A 19,177-nucleotide genomic window follows, 5' to 3' on the forward strand; every position below is an offset into this window, starting at 1 on the left:
CTTAGAACTGATTTTCTCAAACAAGACGGCTTTCTTGGGTTTAATAAATTTCCTATGTAATATCACATTTAAAGTACTTAATCCTAACCAGTGTTTTTTTTTCATTTGACCTTTCTTATATAAACAGTATTTTACAGTAGCTCTCACTCATTTTACAGTATTTCTACAGGAATTTTCATCTAGCAATAAAATTTGAATAATATCTTCATTTCAGAAGTTTTCTCTTTGAGTGTCAATTTCATTTCAACCTCACACACATTCTCACCCACACATGCACACACACTCAAATTAAGAGTGGTCATTAGCACAACCTGGAGTGTTCCTCCTTATTTATAGCCTAAAAATGCATCAGAATGAACCATTTCCCGGCTACACATATTTATTTTATTTCTGACCATTTCTGACCACATATGAGCCAACTTCAACCAATCATATCATCTTGGATCCTCCTCAGATACATTTTACTGAACTCTTTTACTTAGTTCTAGTTTGTGAATCCCAAAGGATAATAGGAACCCGCCAAGCTAATTAGAAACGCTATCCATGTTTTGATCGTGGATATGCAAACCAGCTTTTTATAAATTCTTTTGGCTTGAGCGTCAGAGAATTCACTATTCTTGTAACTTCTCACCCACTTTAACATCCCGATCTGCCCGATTGGAGTGTACATCAGTATCTGACAATTTTAGTTCCCAAGTTAACTCTTAGAGTGGGATGGGGAGGAGGGGGGGGGGGGGGGGTCAAGACACGACGTTCGTCATCACTGCAGTACATCCATTGAATGGAGTGATGTATCTGCCTAAAGGGAAGACCTCTCAAAAAGCAAAAAATTGAAGACATCCAAATGGCTTCGCAAGTGACTTAAACGAAGACAGTGTCAGGTTTTATCATCACCAAGTAATTTCTTAGTCCTTGCTGAAGGCGGAAGATATTACCGGCGGTCATGATAGCGCGTGTGTGTATGGGACGCTTTGGTTTTTAAACACGATAACTTAATATTCTAATGATGGATAGATTTCTCACTTTGTATGTAGATGAACCTTATTGAGTTCTTGGCTGCCATTGTATTCAGCTGGGAACAAAGGTCATGTTAGGTCACCAGAGGTCAAACTGGAAACATTACAAACACGGTATTTCAAGAAGAGAAGCTTTGATGAATCTCATGCTTGGCATGTTGATGTCCCATAATGAGTAGATACGCGATAGCAATTGGTGCGGGTCAAAGGTCATTTGCAGTCAATATTTAAGTCAATTTAAGAAAATCTTGTACACACAATAACTCATGAAGAAAATCGTTCTTGAACTTTATACGTAGTATATAGATCCAGCTTGGTGAGTGCAAGACCCCTATTGAAATTGGTAGAGGTCAAAGGTCAACAGGTGTCAAAGTGTGGAAACCAGTTGAACGTGGTAACTCCAAATTAAAGCTATAATTAAAAAGTTGCATGTTAAGCATCACTTTCAGCATAATTGTCATACGTAACAAAACATTTCTGCATGGGTGGGTCAATTTCTAGACCCCTTTCTTCTATTCACCACTAGTCTGTGTATACTACCTTGCCAGTAGCGTTTCGGCGTTCTATAAATAGAAGGGGAATTCCGACATTAGTGTGGGGAATTTCGACATCATAAGAAAAGCACGTAATTTCTGTGGCGGGTATTCCATGTGGCTACTATACATCACATGGGTTGTACTTGTTACTGTTACTGTTAGACTAGAGTATAGACTGAGGTCCTCTTCACCCACCCACGTTTAGAGGCCGGATTATTCACAGAAACCGAGACAAGTATGTCAATGATTTGATTTTAATTTGACCATTGCTTTATCGATCGGTATAAGTTCAGGTATAAGCTATATAGCCTATTTAGTATTTAGCCTACTTAAATTAAGACACAGGCTTTAATTATCTGAGATTGTGAGAGTTAAGCCGATCAAGGGTTACGTACGTACGCTAGGCTGTATTGTATGCCTACAAGTACAATAGTTAAGACCGTAATGGAACAGGTACCGTCACCAGCCAAGTAACTAGGCTTTTGTAGCTGGGTGAAATAAACATGTCTCCCCACAATCGATCCAATAAGCGACGCTGCAATGCTCATTTTCTGGACGATCGGTTATATAAGCACTATAGGCCTTGTCTATAGTGTGCACTATATAGATTGCCATTTTTATTGCCCATGGAAACGATCATTCGATTTAGCTCCCACCAACAAAAACATGTTTTGGCAAATGAAGTTCTTGACATATAAATCAAAACCTGGCCAAAGGGAATCAAAATACAATGCTCGCTTTATATTATGTTTTTATATGACACAAACTGCATAGCCACTTTTGTCTCGAAACCAAGTAGACCTTGGCCATTTTCTGAGTGCTTTTGCTGTATTGGACCCAAATATGCTAGATATTCACATATGATCACCTAGCTTTGGTCAAATTTTTTAAACTGCTTTATTACAACCTTCGAGGAAATTTTCCTCACTTGGACATTCAGTCATCTTGTGTTCCTTAAAAATGTCTGAGAACAATTTGAAGAGTAAATACCACCAGGAAGTTACCATCTTTTAAACTTCTAGCAAGTTTAGCATGCCATAATTTGAGACCTGTACTGACTACCTTTAAAGTAGTAATTACAACCCTAGAAGCACTGATTTTCAGGATCCAAGTATTGAGTATCAGTTATAGAATCCTCCGTACTAGAACCCGTACTATAGACACGTGAGGAAGACTATAATGTGATTGGATGTTGTGTACATCTGCACTGGTGTTTGTTGGAAACTACAAAACTATAGAACCTTTTTCTCATAAAAGATGCCCGTTTGTTGCAAACTTATCATAATTTTTTGTATAAAAAGATTAAAAATAAATTATAATTAAAATAACCTTTATTGAAAATTTTAAGAAAAGAGTAATTAAAAGTTGCTTTTTTGCTGAAAATGTTTTTCAAATACTGATTTTCTTCAGACGATTATACATGTATATCTTGCAGTTTGCACTCATTAATCAAGGTCAACTGTACCTGCACACCTTTGATGAGCCCCTTAGACTGCCCAATCTTCTGCTACCCAGCTCCCCTGTTCTCAAAAGACTTAACCTCAAACAATTAATAAATCAATCGAACTATAGAAGATATGTCAGTTGTGTAATATGTTATATAGCACTTGGTAATCAGCTGGTTTCAATTCTTCCTTATATCTAAAGGCATTTCTGGGAGACACACAGCAACTATGGCAGGAGAAGTCGCATCAGTTATTAGCCTAATAAGAGATGTATCTGCCATTGGGCTGAAAGCAGTGAAAACATTGAAGGAAGTTTCCAACAACTTTAAAGAAGAAAGGAATAGTCTAGAAAAGAATGTCCAAGATTTGCGTGAACGTTTTGTTTTTTTACAAAAGACGGTCGAGAATAGCCCCAAAGCAGAGTGGAGTGGTAAGAGTAATATGTAGATGCAGCTTTGGGTCCTCTAGGAGAGAATGTATTTTAAGGTCTGCTGTATAGACCCCAACTATAGCACGCTATCATGGGAAAGGCTTTTGAGATTACGTAACAGACCTGCCTTGGTCGTAAAATGACCCTCTTTTATACCAATTAGTGATCTGCCATGCCTGCAACATATTTTTTCTTGTATGAGGGTCATTGTGGGAATGCTGTATGCTTAACTACAATGTAGACATGAACATATTTTCACACAGTGTTAACACAAATTAGAGCCTAATGGTGTTAAGAAGCTATGCAGGCTAATTGTAGAGCCTGCAGGTCGATTAATGACCGTGGCAGGTTGATTACACAATCACAAAACTTTCCAAGCTATTATGTGCTATAATTGGAGCCAATAAAGCAAATCTTTAAGCAAAATGTACATTAACCGTTAAAGTGAAACTGATTAAACCAGCTCCTCTCACTTGTCTAGAAGAGAGTTCACCAGTGTGAAAATTCATTTACTGCCATTAAAGGGTGTGAAGACTCACACAAATAGAAACGTCTATTAGGGGGACCACCTACATTACACCCCGTCTCCACTGGCCGCCATTTGGTAACTAGTGCAACAAACTTAACACCCTAAGCAATACTTGTACACAGTATTCTATACATGCTGTCAACTGTATTCTTCTGTGAAATTGTCATTTTTTGCAGGTAGAGGAAACAGCTGTAAAACTTTCATTCAAGTTTTCATTTTTTAAACTTTTTTTTTTTAAAGAACTTAAAGGAGTGCTTGATAGCATAAAAGATCTATTCGAGGATATATCGGTGTTTTGCACAAAGCTTGCCAAAGGTGATAGCAATCCGATGTCAGGACTCGTTGGCCGATTTATACGGAAGTACTCAGAATATAACAAGAAATTTAAAGAGTTCAATTCCGCGTTGATAGAATTGGATTGTCATCTGAGTAAATGTGTTGGGGTAAGTAAGCCCAGGCTAGAGACAAATTTTATTTGTGGAAATATGTGTTACTGTTGGTAAGTTGGTTATCAATTTTGAAATTGCATTGATCAAGCTGTTGCCAATCAACCCTAATAATCATTGGTGCTATTTTCATAACGTATATATTATGGCAGTGTACTTTAAAAAGAGTGGAATGCGCCTGGAATTCACTTACATGACCACAAATGAGTTACAAACACTATGTGGTAAAGCATGCAAATATAAAAAGTTCAATAAGAAAGATCTAGAAGTTTGAATCATTTGAGAATATCACTTTTCATTCTTTTACATTAAACAGTAACAGTTAAATGTTGAACTGATACAATTAGTAGGCTAACATAAAATAATATTGTGTAAAAGTAGGTTGGCCTGAGGTACGTTTCGATCCTAGCAGGATCTTCTTCAAAGGCTAAATAACAAGTTACAGTAACAGAAGGGACAAAAACATGCACAGAATACAGACAGGTTAATGAGCACGGTGAACTAAAACAATATTACTGGAAAGTGATAATTCGGACCTAACTTTGCAAATCTACATCACATCCTTTGGACTTCATTTTGTGAGAAAAATATTGAGAGTCTTGCTTCCACACTTAATTTGTAAAAAAATACAATTAATTTCAGGATCGGCTGCTTGTTTGTGGCATGAAGTACGCAGAGTGTAATACTGTAATACTGTATGAGTAGTGAGAAACACATGCTGATAATACATAGGCTGCATTGAGTTTGTAGCTATCTTCAGTCAAGGTATTCTGAATATTCATGATTTCACTTTACTATATGTAAAATTTACAAAATGTGTTGAGAGATGGAAGGGAGAAGTGTTTCTCTAACAATAAGATTTAAATGCTGCCCAAGCCAAAAAGCTATTTATACTGGTCTTAAATTAAAAAACAAACAGGAATAGGGACAGGCCTGATAGAAATGTGAGTAGAGTTCACTATTAATGCATGTCATCCATTAGACCTACATCACTGCAGGATAAATGCCCTGTTGGACCTATAGTCATTGATCTGTTGATTAGCCTATCACAGTGTGAATTTAAAAGTTGCATTTTCTCTTGACTTAAAACATGACTTGTAATGACATCAAGTCACTTGCGCCACAAATAAATTGCAAAAACATTGACTTTTACGTGACTTGACCGGACATGTGATAAAAACAAATGACTTGTGAGTTGTGACTTGATGCACAAAATATTGACTTGTGACAATAAGTATCTAGAATTAGGGATCATATATACCGATAACATGTTACATTTAGGAACATTTTTATGTTTCGATGTGATTCAATGAGTTTGCAACTGCCTTACTTTTACCCTTTTCCGCCTTTTTTTCCTGTAGGATACTAACTTAGCAGTGTCGTTTAATATTGCAGAAGATATTAAATGTAATGTAGAAACAAGGGAGCTTGAGAAGGGTAAGTCTACACTACAGTATGCTCGGTGCAACTAATTATGTACAACATGATCATCATTGCGTGTGCTACCCTTGGTTACTGAAATGCATTCACACAGATACATACAGTCCTAACAGTATAACACTGAAGGCAAAAAATTACATTGTGACACGAAAAGTTAACGGATAGCATAGTTCAGGTTGAGTTGATCACCTTAGTTTCCTTTAGCCAGTACGTCAACGAGACATGCCAACTATCAGGAATAATTTTGTAGTCAATATTCCTGGTGGAAATGATTTGAAATGCACCATCAGAGTTTAAGCTCACCTTGAGATGTAAATTAAAAATTATAATAAAAACTTGTCAGTATGTCATCCCATCAGTGTCATTATGTTCGTACAACCAAACAAATAATATAACAGTTTAAATTTACAGAAACAAAATTTAAGTTTGATAGTAACCATTTTTTTAGATGGAGACAGGCTCTAGTCACAAGTATGTATATGTATATTAGATCCTCCTGCAAGCAGGAACTCGCGAAGAAGCCTCATTGGCTTATCAAAGCCGCAAGCTGACCGAAGTCAGTCTCTTACATTCATATTAAACGTCCATTATTATGAATTGTTAATTGTCAACAACTCTGTAACTGGACAACATACATTAATCTGGGAGTGACTCGAACCGGGGACCTTATGATTGAAAGGCACCGGCGTTTACCACTGAGCTAACACTCCAAAAGTGTTGACTCCAAGTATGACTCTATTTCATGTTAATAAAGTTAATGTTGTAGCTATTTCATGTTATTAGTATGTTTAATAGTAACATTACCTTTTCTTGATTCTTGCACTTTTCTGGACAGTTTGCAACCAGTTAAGGGAGGAGTTAAAAGTGCAGAAAGTCGTGAACGAATTCATGAAAAAGCGGGGTAATTCAATTTTCATACATCTTTTACTCAAGTTGCTTATGTGTAATGTGGAAATGGCTTTATTTTCCTGTCTGTGAAAATGCCATTGACTGATATAAGTTAGTTGGTTTAAAGTTTTATAGGGCTATGAAGGAATTTGTTCCATGATGGTATATATAGTTTAGTCTACTTCAGAAACCCAAGGATCAGGAAGCCTTACAGTAGCTTATTTGAGACCCTATCCATGTTAGATCAAGGATGAAATGGTTTATTTCGAGCTTTCTCTTTTCGATAAGTGTTCAGAGGATAATGAGGCAGGGGTGTGAATTCGCTCCCATTCCTGCTCCCGGGACCGGCATTGAACATCCCCATCCGACGGATGAGAGTGTATACCGCAGCATCTGACCACTTTCTCAACTACCTTAGGTAGGCAAAGGCACCCCATTTGACATCAGCAGCCATGAAAGTTGTTTCGAAACCAAGTGAAGAAGAACAGAAAAAAACCCCGCTTTTGCCAACTTCACAAACCAGAAATATCAAATCCAATTTTTGAATACGTCTAGAGAATCTGGCCCCTGGCGGAATTTTGACCTGGGAACCTAAGGATTATGAGGCGGACACTCTAACTGCTGAACCATGCATTTGCCTTTGCCTTTAAAGACACATCTGTGTGTATGTGTGCATATGGGCGTTAGTTTTGTATTCTGACCGAGGACTTGAACAAAAGAATTCCAGGTCCTCTGTTGTGATTTCTAAAGAATCACCACATCCTCGGAAGAATTCTATTGTATGTGGTATTGTTAAGGTTAGGGTACGTGGATTTGAACAATGGAAAATACAATAGGGTCCTCGGTGTGAAATGTAATGCAAACGTGTGTGTGTGTATGTATGCGTGTATGTTGGAATGTGTATGAATCTGTGGACGTATAAATACTGCATTTATTCAGAACAGGTCAACACCAATAGTAGACCTTCCACATACTTTCTAATGAGTAGCTACGTAGAATAAATCAGACCATATCTTCCCACCCTGCTGAAGACGAGGAGCAGAGTATTAAACATTGTCTCAGTATTAATCATAGTTCATTTGCTATTTGTTTACTTTATCCTTCTCCACAGCTGCTGCGAATTTTTTGGTAAAACCAGATGAACTTACTAATAAAAGACACTTGACAGAGGGTACCTTCTGCACGTACTATACAGCCAAATTGGATCTGGAGGAAGTGGTTGTGAAAGAAATCAAAGATGTGACGTAATTCATTTAAACGTCCTTACATGTTTATTTTGATTCACTGAGAATCACATGGACAATACTTAATAGAAGGCTGATGCAGTCCCTCTTGCCTCCCATGTAGAGAAGCTACTAAATAAACTGCTAAAACCACTGCTCTACTTTGCACTAATTAGTTACTATTAGCCCCATTAAAAAAGTTACTGCCCCATCTTGAAGAAGGCTTCTGACAACAATTGTCATTCTCTCAAATAAAATTGGGGGGATACCATTGTTTTCCTGAAGTCATTACCTACCATAACCTGTGGATAATTGTCTGTCAGTATAAGATGGAATACCTTGCTCTGTGATTTAAGGGAAGACTTTTGTCAAGGCAAAGATTATGTGTTTGGTGCCGCAGTTTCAACATATGAGTTCTGTTTGGTTCTGGTGGGTTGGTAAAATTTGGCTCACCTATGATAAGAAGGAACTGCATTGTTAGGAATAGGTCATGAGGGGTCAAGGGTCAAGAAGGTAAATAATGACAGATCTCGAGGTACATGCAGTTATTTAAAGTTATCATTATAGTTAAAGAACTCTGTCCCCATCTCTGGTGGTAATAACGTTAACGTACAATTAATGGACCGATATTGATTTTGACAAATGAGTTTGAATCATCAAGATTTTGATTGTGCTTAGTGACAGACTCTTGCCAATATCCTTGTAAGATGTAAGATGCTATTAATATGTGAAATATGTAAAAACACATTTAAGTGGATGCTGGTGTTCCATTTTCATACATTTATATAGAGGATCCAAATGCAGTTTCTATTACTCAGTGATTTAACAAGTAACTAAATTTTGAGGAATTCCTTTGAATACTTCCTAGCAGAAATCCAGAGGTGGGATCCAACTTTGCCAGAGAGACAAGGAACCTCATGTTTTTCACATCACCCAGTATAGTGCGTGTGTTTGGCTTGTGCGATAGTGAAGGTAGGTTCATTTCAAAATGATCTCTATATAGTTGTGCAAGCAGATAAGAGTGATTGTTAAGGATTATTGTAGAGTTCCCTTACTTACGTACTGGAGCAAATTCAACTGCCAAACCCTTCTGACAGTATATAGGTAGGGACAGTGGCGGACTGGCCACACAGGCATTTGGGCAATGCCCGGTGGGCCGGTGGGCTGGGGAGCCTGGTTAAACTTACAGCCCATTTTCACAGTAGTTAATAGAATACAGACTGGCTGCGTAGAAATATATTTTTAACTGTGGGAATCAGCTCATGATATCACCATGTTAGTTAGTCTGTTAGTTCGTAACAAAAGAACGTGCTATTGGCAACCTGTCCGTGCCAATGGATTTTATTTAGGTTTTTTTTTCTTCATTTTTTTCAAGCATGTCACAAAATGCTTGAAAAACTATATAAAATCCAGTCTAAAACATAGTTTTGTCTAATTTTGTTTACATTTTTAACTTTCCTCAGTTAATGAAGTGTTGCTTCTGGAAAATTATTTTTGGGTCATTTCTAAAGGATTATTGTAACCTACTAAATTGAGAAATATAGCACCACTTAGCATCTAGGCATTCCTAAACTTCAAAAAATCTCAATGGGGGAGGGGGACACCCCTCACCTTAGACCCCTCCCCAGGATGGTGATCACTATGTAAGTAGCATATCAATAAATAATGGGCCGGTCTAGGTGGAAAATGCCCGGGCCGGTTTTAAGACCCAGTCCGCCCCTGGGTAGGGACACGACTCGCACATACTACAGGAAATTCATCAATAGTATTGCCAGTGCAGCCAGTTGGGACAATTTCATTATGCTAATACCTCTCTAAACTGTACTCCAATATCATGCTTTCAAAGCACTGTTGTAGTCAGTACAAACAGTTCCTTGACCTTGATCTGATAGAAACTTGATATTCAATACTGCTGGTACTGCAATATGTGTGCTCTGAAGCGGGACATGACACTACAGTATAGGAAAAAATCGTCCCAACTGGGAGGCCAGGCCAGTGGCCACATATATGCATATTCAAATCTTTAGTATATATGCATTAAAATGTTGATGTACAACTGTTTCAGAAGCATTCGTTAAAGGCACTACACTTGTATTTATATTGAAGAGAGTAGTGAGGGTTACATCTCTATGTTCCGACGTCTCTATGTTCCGACGTCTCTATGTTCCGACGTCTCTATGTTCCGACAAAAAGAAATAATTTCGGGACAATTTTTTTCATCCAAAAAATCGTTTGTACCATCGTTTCATCCCCAATATTTTTGGACCAAAATTTGTTTGAGAACAAATTTCAGGTCACAAACAATTTTCGGTCACAAGCACTGTTTGGGTCATAACAAACTTTGGGTAACATTTTTTTTTTGTGAAAGAAATTTTGGTCTCAAAAAATTTTGTTGGAAAAAATGTTGGTCCAAAAAAAATTGGCTTCACAAAAAATATTGGGGTCACAAAACTAATTTTCTTGGTACAAAAATATTTTTGGATAAAAAAAAAAAATGCTCCAAATTTTTTTCTTTTTGTCGGAACATAAAGACGTCGGAACATAGAGACGTCGGAACATAGGGATGTCACCGTAGTCATAGTGAGACTTGAGATTGCATTTTGCTGTCTATCGGTGTCAAGTAATTGTCTTCTGATTTCCTTCAGTTTTAAAGTTTTCGGTTTTGGAGTATATGGAGAAAGGCACTCTACGTCAAGTACTATCTGAAGAGAGAGAGTTGAATCTGGATAAGAAGCTGCACCTAGCCCTGACCGCGGCAAGGTCTCTCTACCGTATCCACTCTTGTCTCGTGCACACAGCACTACGAACAGAGAAGTTTCTTGTGAATAAAGACTACACTGCTAAGGTAATGTGTAACATGGGATATCACGTAAGAAGAAGAAGTTTGCCTGCTCTGTGTAGGAAAATTCAACTAGACAAAAGTATCTACAATATGATAGCTTGTGCAGTACAATAGAAGAGACTCGGGATAAGCCCTCCAGTCAAAGTTATCCCTCACACCTCCACTCCCCCTTGAAGGTCAAGATCATTTGTATAGTGAACATAGATAAGAGTCTGAAGAGATGTAAACACAGTAACTCCAAAAGTTAAGCTTGGATGAATTTCATACTTTGTATATTTCTTTGTAGATCCGTCTTATTGAGTACAATAAACCTTATGGTATTCTATGTAAGTTAAAGTCATTTAAGGTTGACATAAGTCTGATAACATTGTAAACAGTATAGCATCAGAAGTAAAGCTTGGATGTGCTTTTAACCATATTGTATGTTACAAGATTCTTCTGTGCTGGTAAAAGGTTATTGGAGGCCAAGAGAGGGCAATCTTTGTAAACATAATCACTCCAGATGTAAAGCCTAAATAAGCTTGATTCATGATACGTGTGTCCACTCTATTAAGTATGTCAACACTATCTTACTGGTGGTCAACGGTCACAAAAAAATTTACATCGACAGTGGTCAAAGTTTGAGAACAACCCCAAAAGTAAAATTAGGTTGCATATCATACTTGGTTTTTGCATTCATCTTATTAAGTACAAGAACTCATAGCATTTTGTATCACGAAGAAATGAATTTAAATTTTTTTGTGATATTTTTAAATGCATCTGGCAACAGCAGAAGGGATGATGTCATCACAGCACTCCAGCAGGAAATGTCTTTATTTTTCGATATAATTTGTCAGTCATTTATCTACAAAGAAAAAGAATATTTCTACAAAAAAAGATACATTTTGATGAAATGCTAAGAACTTAGAACATTGACAGCTAAGGGAACATTCCAAATGTAACAGGTTACAAGGACAACTCAAGAAGGAGATTATAATAGCATAAGTAAAGCTTCCAAAGAGCATTTGCCCAGATGACATCACATATCCCCTACTATGATCCAACTTCCTGGAGTAGTTGAGGGTTTAACCAGTTAAAAACGGTCACATACAACCAAACATATCTCAAGTTAGGGACATGATATTGTGATGGAGTTTGCAAGTAGCAGTTTGGAATATTTTTCTCTTTCAATGTTAGTTTAAAATTGTTTGTCACCAGAAAATCCTTTTAATTTGCAAACTCTGCAACGACCTTGACCAGCACTAGGGTCAGTGAGTGACGTCACTATGATGATCTCCCAGATTGCAGTGCACTAGCTGTTCAGCAAATTTACCTTTAATAAAGGGTGTGAAGACTCGCGCAAAAAGAAACGTCTAATGCCGGTAATCTGACCTAGTTTCAAATGAGGTGTAACAGAAGTGTTAAACACCACCATCGATCCCAGAAAATACACACACAGCTTGCTACCGTCGGTAATTAGACCCTGGTGTACAGTCAGTACATACAGCTGCGGTCAATACCCACAACACAGTGTATAAACGATACAGCAATGGACATCTCAGGTCCAGCTAAAGATAACAAGGGTATCAAGTTTCATTACTGTCTGCATTTTGTAGCAACATGAACAAAATGTCACTTGCAAGCAACAGAAAGTTAACTTTTTCAGATGGCCGCACGCGGTTTGGTGCGAGTCTTCAATGCCTCTCATAAAATTAAATATCTAATCGTTATGATAATTCTCAAGAAAATAGCTTGGGCTTGACATCAATGTGGTGTTTGGTGACTTTGTGTGTTGGCTGTGGTACACATAGGTAGCTACATTGATAGACACTGTAGCTGCAGTGTAATTTTTATTTTAGTTTAGTAGAAAAAAATGGATCAGGAGGGACACTGAATCCCCATCAAGGAACCTATTGTGTAAAAGTCAAGTGTGAACCAGTTTTTTAAGTGCAAATTTATCCCACAGAGAAAACTCAAACACATCCTAGTTTGTTTGTTAAAATTCTGTATTCCTATTTGTTTCTGTTACAGCTATCCAGCATGGGCTATGCAATGACATTCTCCTCTTGTAAGCGCAGTACTGTTAGTCCCAACTCACTGGAAGGCCTTTATTTCTACCGTGCCCCAGAAAGGGCCGACGGTCCAATCAAATCATCGAAAGAAGCTGATATCTATGCGTAATATATATCTCATATGATTTCAAGAAGAAACAATTACATTCATTTGTAATTCATGAATTGCCCAGCCTAAACATATAAAAAAAAAATCAAATTAATTTTCGAATTAACCAATTAGATTTTGGTAATAACATTTTTCTAAAAGACCTTAAAATAAAGATCGGAAAACTTGATTAATATGCCTGTAGGTGATCAAATTTTGTTTGAAGAGGCAAGACCATGTTCACCTAATGTAAATGACCTACTAACATTCTTTACATAAAAAATATCCATTACCGATGCCACAATATCAAGTTAGTTGTAAACCCCCCCCCCAAAAAAAAAAAAACAACAACACCAGTATGTTTATGAAGCAATCAACTTCAGCCATCAAAACATCCCTATGAGAAGGCTTCAGTCAACTTTGTCATTTGGTTGCCATAGTTCCGCCAAATTTTCTCGTCAGTAGACCAAATGTTTTCCTTTGTAATAGCAAAGGTTTCCTGAAAGGTAATAGTTTTCAAATTCATAGTGAAAGTCACCTGTAAATTTTACCATATCTCGTAGAGTATTCTCGTTGATTACAATTTTATAAAATGTTTGTTATTTTATGTGTTTTCTTACATATATTTTTCTTCTCTCTTCAAATTTTCATGCTAGCTTTGTTCCATATTCTTTATTTTTCTAGTGTCTTTCATAAACTGTTCTTTCTGCCTTGCTCTGTTTTCCTCTCAACCTGTCTATGATTAGACAATGTGTACCTGAGCAAAGGGCTGTTAGTCGTTACATATTTTAGTTTACAAAGCTTCAAGTCCCTGCGACTGTCGGGTAATTGCGTCTTACCATTTCCTATTTAGTTTGCAATGCTTCAAGTCTCTGCTACTGTCCGGTAATTGCGTCTTACCAGTTCCGATTTTGTTTGCAATGCTTTAAGTCTCTTGCGACTGTCTGGTAATTGCGTCTTACCATTTCCTATTTAGTTTGCAATGCTTCAAGTACTTGCAACTGTCCGGTAATTGCGTCTTACAATTTCCGATTTAGTTGGCAATGCTTCAAGTCCCTGTGACTGTTCGGTAATTATGTCTTACCATTTTTGCTTTAGTTTGTAATGTCTCTGCGACAGTCCAATAATTGCTTCTAACCATTTCCGATGCAGTTTGCAATGCTTCAAGTTTCTGTGACATACAGGTAATTGCGTCTTTCCAATTCTGAATTAGTTTGCAATGCTTCAAGTCTCTGCGACAGTCCGGTAATTGCATCTTACCATTTCCGATTTAGTTTGCAATGCTTCAAGTCCCTGTGACTATTCGGTAATTATGTCTTACCATTTTTGCTTTAGTTTGTAATGCTTCAAGTCTCTGCGACAGTCCAATAATTGCGTCTAACCATTTCCGATGCAGTTTGCAATGCTTCAAGTCTCTGTGACATACGGGTTATTGCATCTTTCCAATTCTAAAAAATGAAAATTACAGTCCAGTAATTGCATCTTACCATTTTTTCTCTCTCATCAGGTTTGGAATCATTCTTTGGGAGATTTTTACTCAAACCAAGCCATTCTCCAGTGTATTAGGTATACAATTCTTTTTAATATATTAATTAATTAACAGTTGTGTTTAATTCACTCCTCTCTTTCCTGTCTCCTATACACACAGACACACTCCAATCTACCCTAGCCTAACAAACTGGTCATAGCATTCTTGCACTGAATATTCCATTCAGAAGTCCTACAATGCTTCTTAGATCAAAGGAGTTTCGTTAATTTCATATCAGACTGTCAAGTACATTTCTTCATGGAAGTTTGTGATTCTAAGACATGGTCCGCATATAAATTAACTGTAATGAAATTGTACTGGTTTGCAGTGTAGACACTGTGTAGGCCTATGCGTACATGAACAGCCATATTTATGGAAGCCTAAATGGTGCAAATCTGTAGGGGGCTGTGGGATTCCAGTAAATATGAAATGTCAATTGTTTTAGTTTTGCATATCAGAAATGTGGGACACGAAATGTGAGAGGTAATTAACAGATGGAAGACACTTACACTGAGCTGCTGGGACAGTTCGGTCTAATGGCAGACGTCTGGCAAACCCGAGTGTGTATATCCAAGAGTGTGTGTCTCGTCTCGGTCGATTTTGAAATTAAAAATCATCTGGTTTTGATATTTTATTTCATGAATAGCATCCAGATATTTCATCACAGATAAAATCCAGGAATTTGAAATTATCTTAATTGTATGGTCATCTCTTTTCATTTAGGAGAAGATGCCAGTGAGGACGCTGTACAGAAATTCATTTGTAAGGACAAGAAGGAGGAGTTTGAACTGAAGCTTGATGATCGTCTCAACGATGATTTGAGTCAGCTTGTGAGGCGCTGCAGATCGTTTGATCCAAAGGACAGGCCCAAAATATCAGGTACATTAAAACAGAACAATAAAACTGTCAGAATAGGGGATGAGAAGTGGGTACCATTGGGTCGATTAAATATTTAGGATACAAAGCCTAGAAAATTACCGTCTTGATATTTGCAACAACAAAAAAGCGAGTAAATTTTTTTTCCTCAAAATTTTGATTTTTTTTTTTTCCTTTGATTTTCTTATCTCCTTTCTATCCTCACATTAATGTTGAATCTAAATGAAAAAAAAAAATTGTGACATTCAATTACATGAAATTTTATAAGCTGGGCATGTGAAGAAAGGACTTAGTGATTGTGATGGCTTCTCCACTGAGATCCGTCCAAACACTCGGTGATTAAACTCTTCATCTGGAAAGCTGAAGGGAGACTGATGTAATGAGATATCGTTCACATAGTTGCAACTGGTGGGAACCGAGCACACCTAAAAATATGATTATGAAATAATAAATCGCTTGAAAGGGCCAATCAGATGTGAACTTTCCAAGTAGACTCCGCCTTCATGCATAACATGCATACGCAAATGCGAACACCTTTCATCTGAGATCTTATTGTTGTTAAGAGGTTCATTTTAGATCCCAGTTATCCGTTATAGGTTTGTTCTGCAGCAGAGGGAATCTACCCAATGCTACTTTTTTTTATCCATTTTCCTGTAAAAAAACGATTTAGATATCATACAAAAAGATGTGTCCTACAACTACCCTTAACATATTCTTAAACCTTGTGTTTCTGTTTAGTAGGGTTGTTTTTTTTCAGTCTACCAAATTGACCCAAAAGATTTCCTTCTTTTTCAGAAATTGAAAGCGTGCTTTCAGAAATTCGAGACGAATTTCAGGAAAGGGAATTCGAGACTGAACCCCACGCTTGAGGAGATCGACACCAAGAAAGGAGGTTTAATGTCGAAAATAACTTTTCTGTCTTTTTTTTTTTTTTTGGCTAAAGATGATTTTAATCATGTTGTTAATTGGTTTTAATATATGTTGTGTTCACATTATTAAGACTAATTACTTACGTTTTCCTGTGATAACTGTGATAACAGACTGAAATGAATATGATCAGCTAAAATTCAATTTTTTTTAAATTGGATAACAGATAAAAGAGGAATTGTCAGAAATCAGTAGAACAATATTGCAAAAATAGAAGAAAAAACTACAGACCACTCAACTGCACAAAAATTTAAATAAAAGAGTTGTGTATTGAAGGAATATATAGTTCCCATGGTTACGGGTTCAAGGTCACCTGCCTACTATACATGAGCATATGATAATCAGGAATTATGGTCAGGAGATTATAAAAAATTAAAAAGGATAAAAAAAAATGAAAAAAAATGAAAAAGGGAGGATTCTTTTAATAGCAAGACCATGGAAACATGAATTTGATATTTTAAACTAAAACTAATTAGTTGATTTTGCTAATGATTTTAATTTCTAAGTATTCTTTATTTATTGCAAACAAGAATATTTTGGTAACTTGAACCTTTTCTACAGATGAAAAAAGATTTAGCATTTTCATATTTTTCTACAGAGGGAGGCTGGTTATGTGGTTGTGTACGCTGACTTTCCTTGTAAGGGGGAACCGTCTGGAAGCATCCTTCCCTAGAAATGTTTTTGTAACATTTTTAGACATGACAGTGGTGTATTCTGAGGCATATTTAATCAAAAATATCATGAATGACAAATGTTGCATAGTAAACACAAATTGAACGACTTCAGGAATTGTTCTGCCATTTAAAAATAAGTAAATTTATAGTAATATTTTGCATTCTCATCAACATAACTTGGGCTGAATGTTAGGTTTTACTAATAATTACTTTTGAATGTTTTTGGGAAGTTGGAAAAGGGAGGGTGGGGGAGGGGGGAGTTGATAGGGGAATGAGGGTGGTCACTGCCCAAACTCCTCTGGGTTCCTACCTGAAAAATATCACAAATTTAATCATTTTTCTTTCATTTTTAAAGTTACTTTAATGGAAATATTGCTTTCAGTGTACTGAACATTTATTATCAAGTCAAGAGTTGGAGGAAGTTCCTATGCTTGTAGTTTATTTATATATTATATATAGAAGAAATTCATACTGAGAGCTTCAAGCCCCAGTTAAGATGTCTCATATGAGGTGAAAACACCAATTGTTTATTTTGATGGTAGTGTATGATATGAATGAAAAGAAGATGGCCAGATTTTGATAAAATTGGAAATTGGATATATGACTCTGAAGGCTGTTGGTATGTATATATGGACAAAGTAAATGCATTCAAACCATCAATGAAATTGCTAATGGCTAAAGTTGTATGAACGTTTAGTGAAATTTCTGAAAATTTTCTGCATGAACCTCATAGCCTTTTTGTAGTGCAAAGATATTAACTAATCCGCCCAGTTTGTGATTATTGAGGAATGGTCATTGATTATAAATAGATTACACCTTTCCTAAGACAGACCTAACATTGCCTATCATGGAGACTACCACAAGCATGGGTAAATAAATAAGCCGTACCGTGGACTGGCCAGTTGAACAATCAGGGAGTGTCCAAAGGCCCTGGGCTTTAGGGGCTTCACTAGCCTTCATAGCCTGCTTATCAAATCAGATATTAATTATATACTTCAGCTCAAGATTGTTTATAATGTTCTAACTAAATGTGTTGGAGGGAACTGTAGAACATTTACTGCAAAGAAACAAAAGCTCTACTAACATGCAAAACAATTTGTATCTTTATATTTTTAATATTCGTTTACACTGAAGTACGTCCAGCAAGGTACACTATGCTTTTAACAATATAGTTGTTTTGACGCTGATGCACACTTTATGTGGCTTCATTATACAATCCCCATGAACTGAATTACAATAAAAACTGACAGTTAAGATATCAAGTGTGTTAAATCTTGTTACTTTTTTGTCACACCATTTGTATTGCTGCCTTCGTCCCTAGTGTGGGGGGGGGTGGCTAGATCACTGTAAGCCCTCCCTCGACACAAGATAACACATACCATAAATTGGTTGAAAATACTAAAATAAATCAATTATCAGATGCATCAACCTTGTTTCTCATCAATTTTCGTGAGTATTTTGGGTTGGCTGCCACCGTCTGAAAATGCTTATTTGTCGCAACATGTTCTGCTTCCAAGTGCACAAGTTTAGACCATTTTCGATGTACGCCCTCTTTTTCCAAAAGTTGTTTTTTTTTGTTTTTGAGAGGAGATTCCGTTATGTGTAAAACTGGATACTATGTGTGAGCGCTCGATGAGCAAGACCACATAATCTCACTATATGTTATTACAAAACTTAATAACAACCAGCAGGTAACCCAGACATGAAAGGTTCGAATCCCTGTTTTCCGTACATTTCTTCTCTCTACATTTGATACGATTTTCTAGCAATTTACATAAAGTGTTGAAGTATACTATTTAAGCACATAGACCAACCCTTACCAGAAATAGTAATGAATAGCAAAATGTCATCAGTATTGCCCACAGGCCACAGAATCAAGCTAAAACTTGCAAGAGGTTTCAAAAGTTCCTTTCTGGATTTTCTGATTCTTTTATATTTTCACAGACACTAGTAGATGTTAGAATAGAAAATTAAAAATCCCAGTGTAGATAACAACGTTCATAGTGGCAGTTGACTGCTTGTCGAAAATCGAAATTTGATCCTCAGTAACCATACAAGTGAATTTCTAGCACAATATGGAGGCTGAATTCTGAAAACCTATAGTCGATTGTGCACACGACCATACGTCGTTATAGACTTTTTTTCTTTAGTTTTGTTAGCATTACGAATGACTTATGTTTGGACTACCGTAACTGAAAATGTGAAAATAACAAATTTCCATAAAAATTAAGCTTGAAA

General features: G+C 36.7%; 1 protein-coding gene across 4 annotated transcripts; it reads left to right on the forward strand.

The window, feature by feature from the left end:
• Positions 1-1,593: 1,593 nt before the first annotated feature.
• On the forward strand, positions 1,594-18,761 carry LOC139963386 (mixed lineage kinase domain-like protein). 4 transcript variants are annotated; one of them, XM_071964086.1, is made up of 12 exons: positions 1,594-1,845; positions 3,200-3,427; positions 4,197-4,399; positions 5,764-5,839; positions 6,678-6,743; positions 7,842-7,974; positions 8,822-8,925; positions 10,599-10,798; positions 12,806-12,951; positions 14,442-14,500; positions 15,186-15,341; positions 16,134-18,761. In XM_071964086.1, the coding sequence occupies exons 2-12, from the start codon at positions 3,226-3,228 to the stop codon at positions 16,205-16,207; spliced, it is 1,419 nt and encodes a 472-aa protein (XP_071820187.1). In that variant the 5' UTR covers positions 1,594-1,845; positions 3,200-3,225; the 3' UTR covers positions 16,208-18,761. The 4 variants fall into 4 exon arrangements, with proteins under 4 accessions (XP_071820187.1, XP_071820188.1, XP_071820189.1 ...); XM_071964087.1 differs by having other exon boundaries at positions 1,595-1,781; positions 3,198-3,427; XM_071964088.1 differs by having other exon boundaries at positions 1,596-1,787; positions 8,825-8,925.
• Positions 18,762-19,177: the final 416 nt, after the last annotated feature.

Source organism: Apostichopus japonicus, chromosome 22 (genome assembly GCF_037975245.1).
Source record: "Apostichopus japonicus isolate 1M-3 chromosome 22, ASM3797524v1, whole genome shotgun sequence".
In the NCBI taxonomy this organism is placed as follows: Eukaryota; Metazoa; Echinodermata; class Holothuroidea; order Aspidochirotida; family Stichopodidae; genus Apostichopus; species Apostichopus japonicus.

Excerpts from the sequence above, each read along its gene's own strand:
- LOC139963386 (XM_071964086.1), top strand. The coding sequence starts at position 3,226 with ATGGCAGGAGAAGTCGCATCAGTTATTAGCCTAATAAGAGATGTATCT. Across the intron at positions 3,428-4,196 it reads CCCCAAAGCAGAGTGGAGTG|AACTTAAAGGAGTGCTTGAT; the intron begins GTAAGAGTAATA and ends TTTTTTTTAAAG. Across the intron at positions 5,840-6,677 it reads AACAAGGGAGCTTGAGAAGG|TTTGCAACCAGTTAAGGGAG; the intron begins GTAAGTCTACAC and ends TTTTCTGGACAG.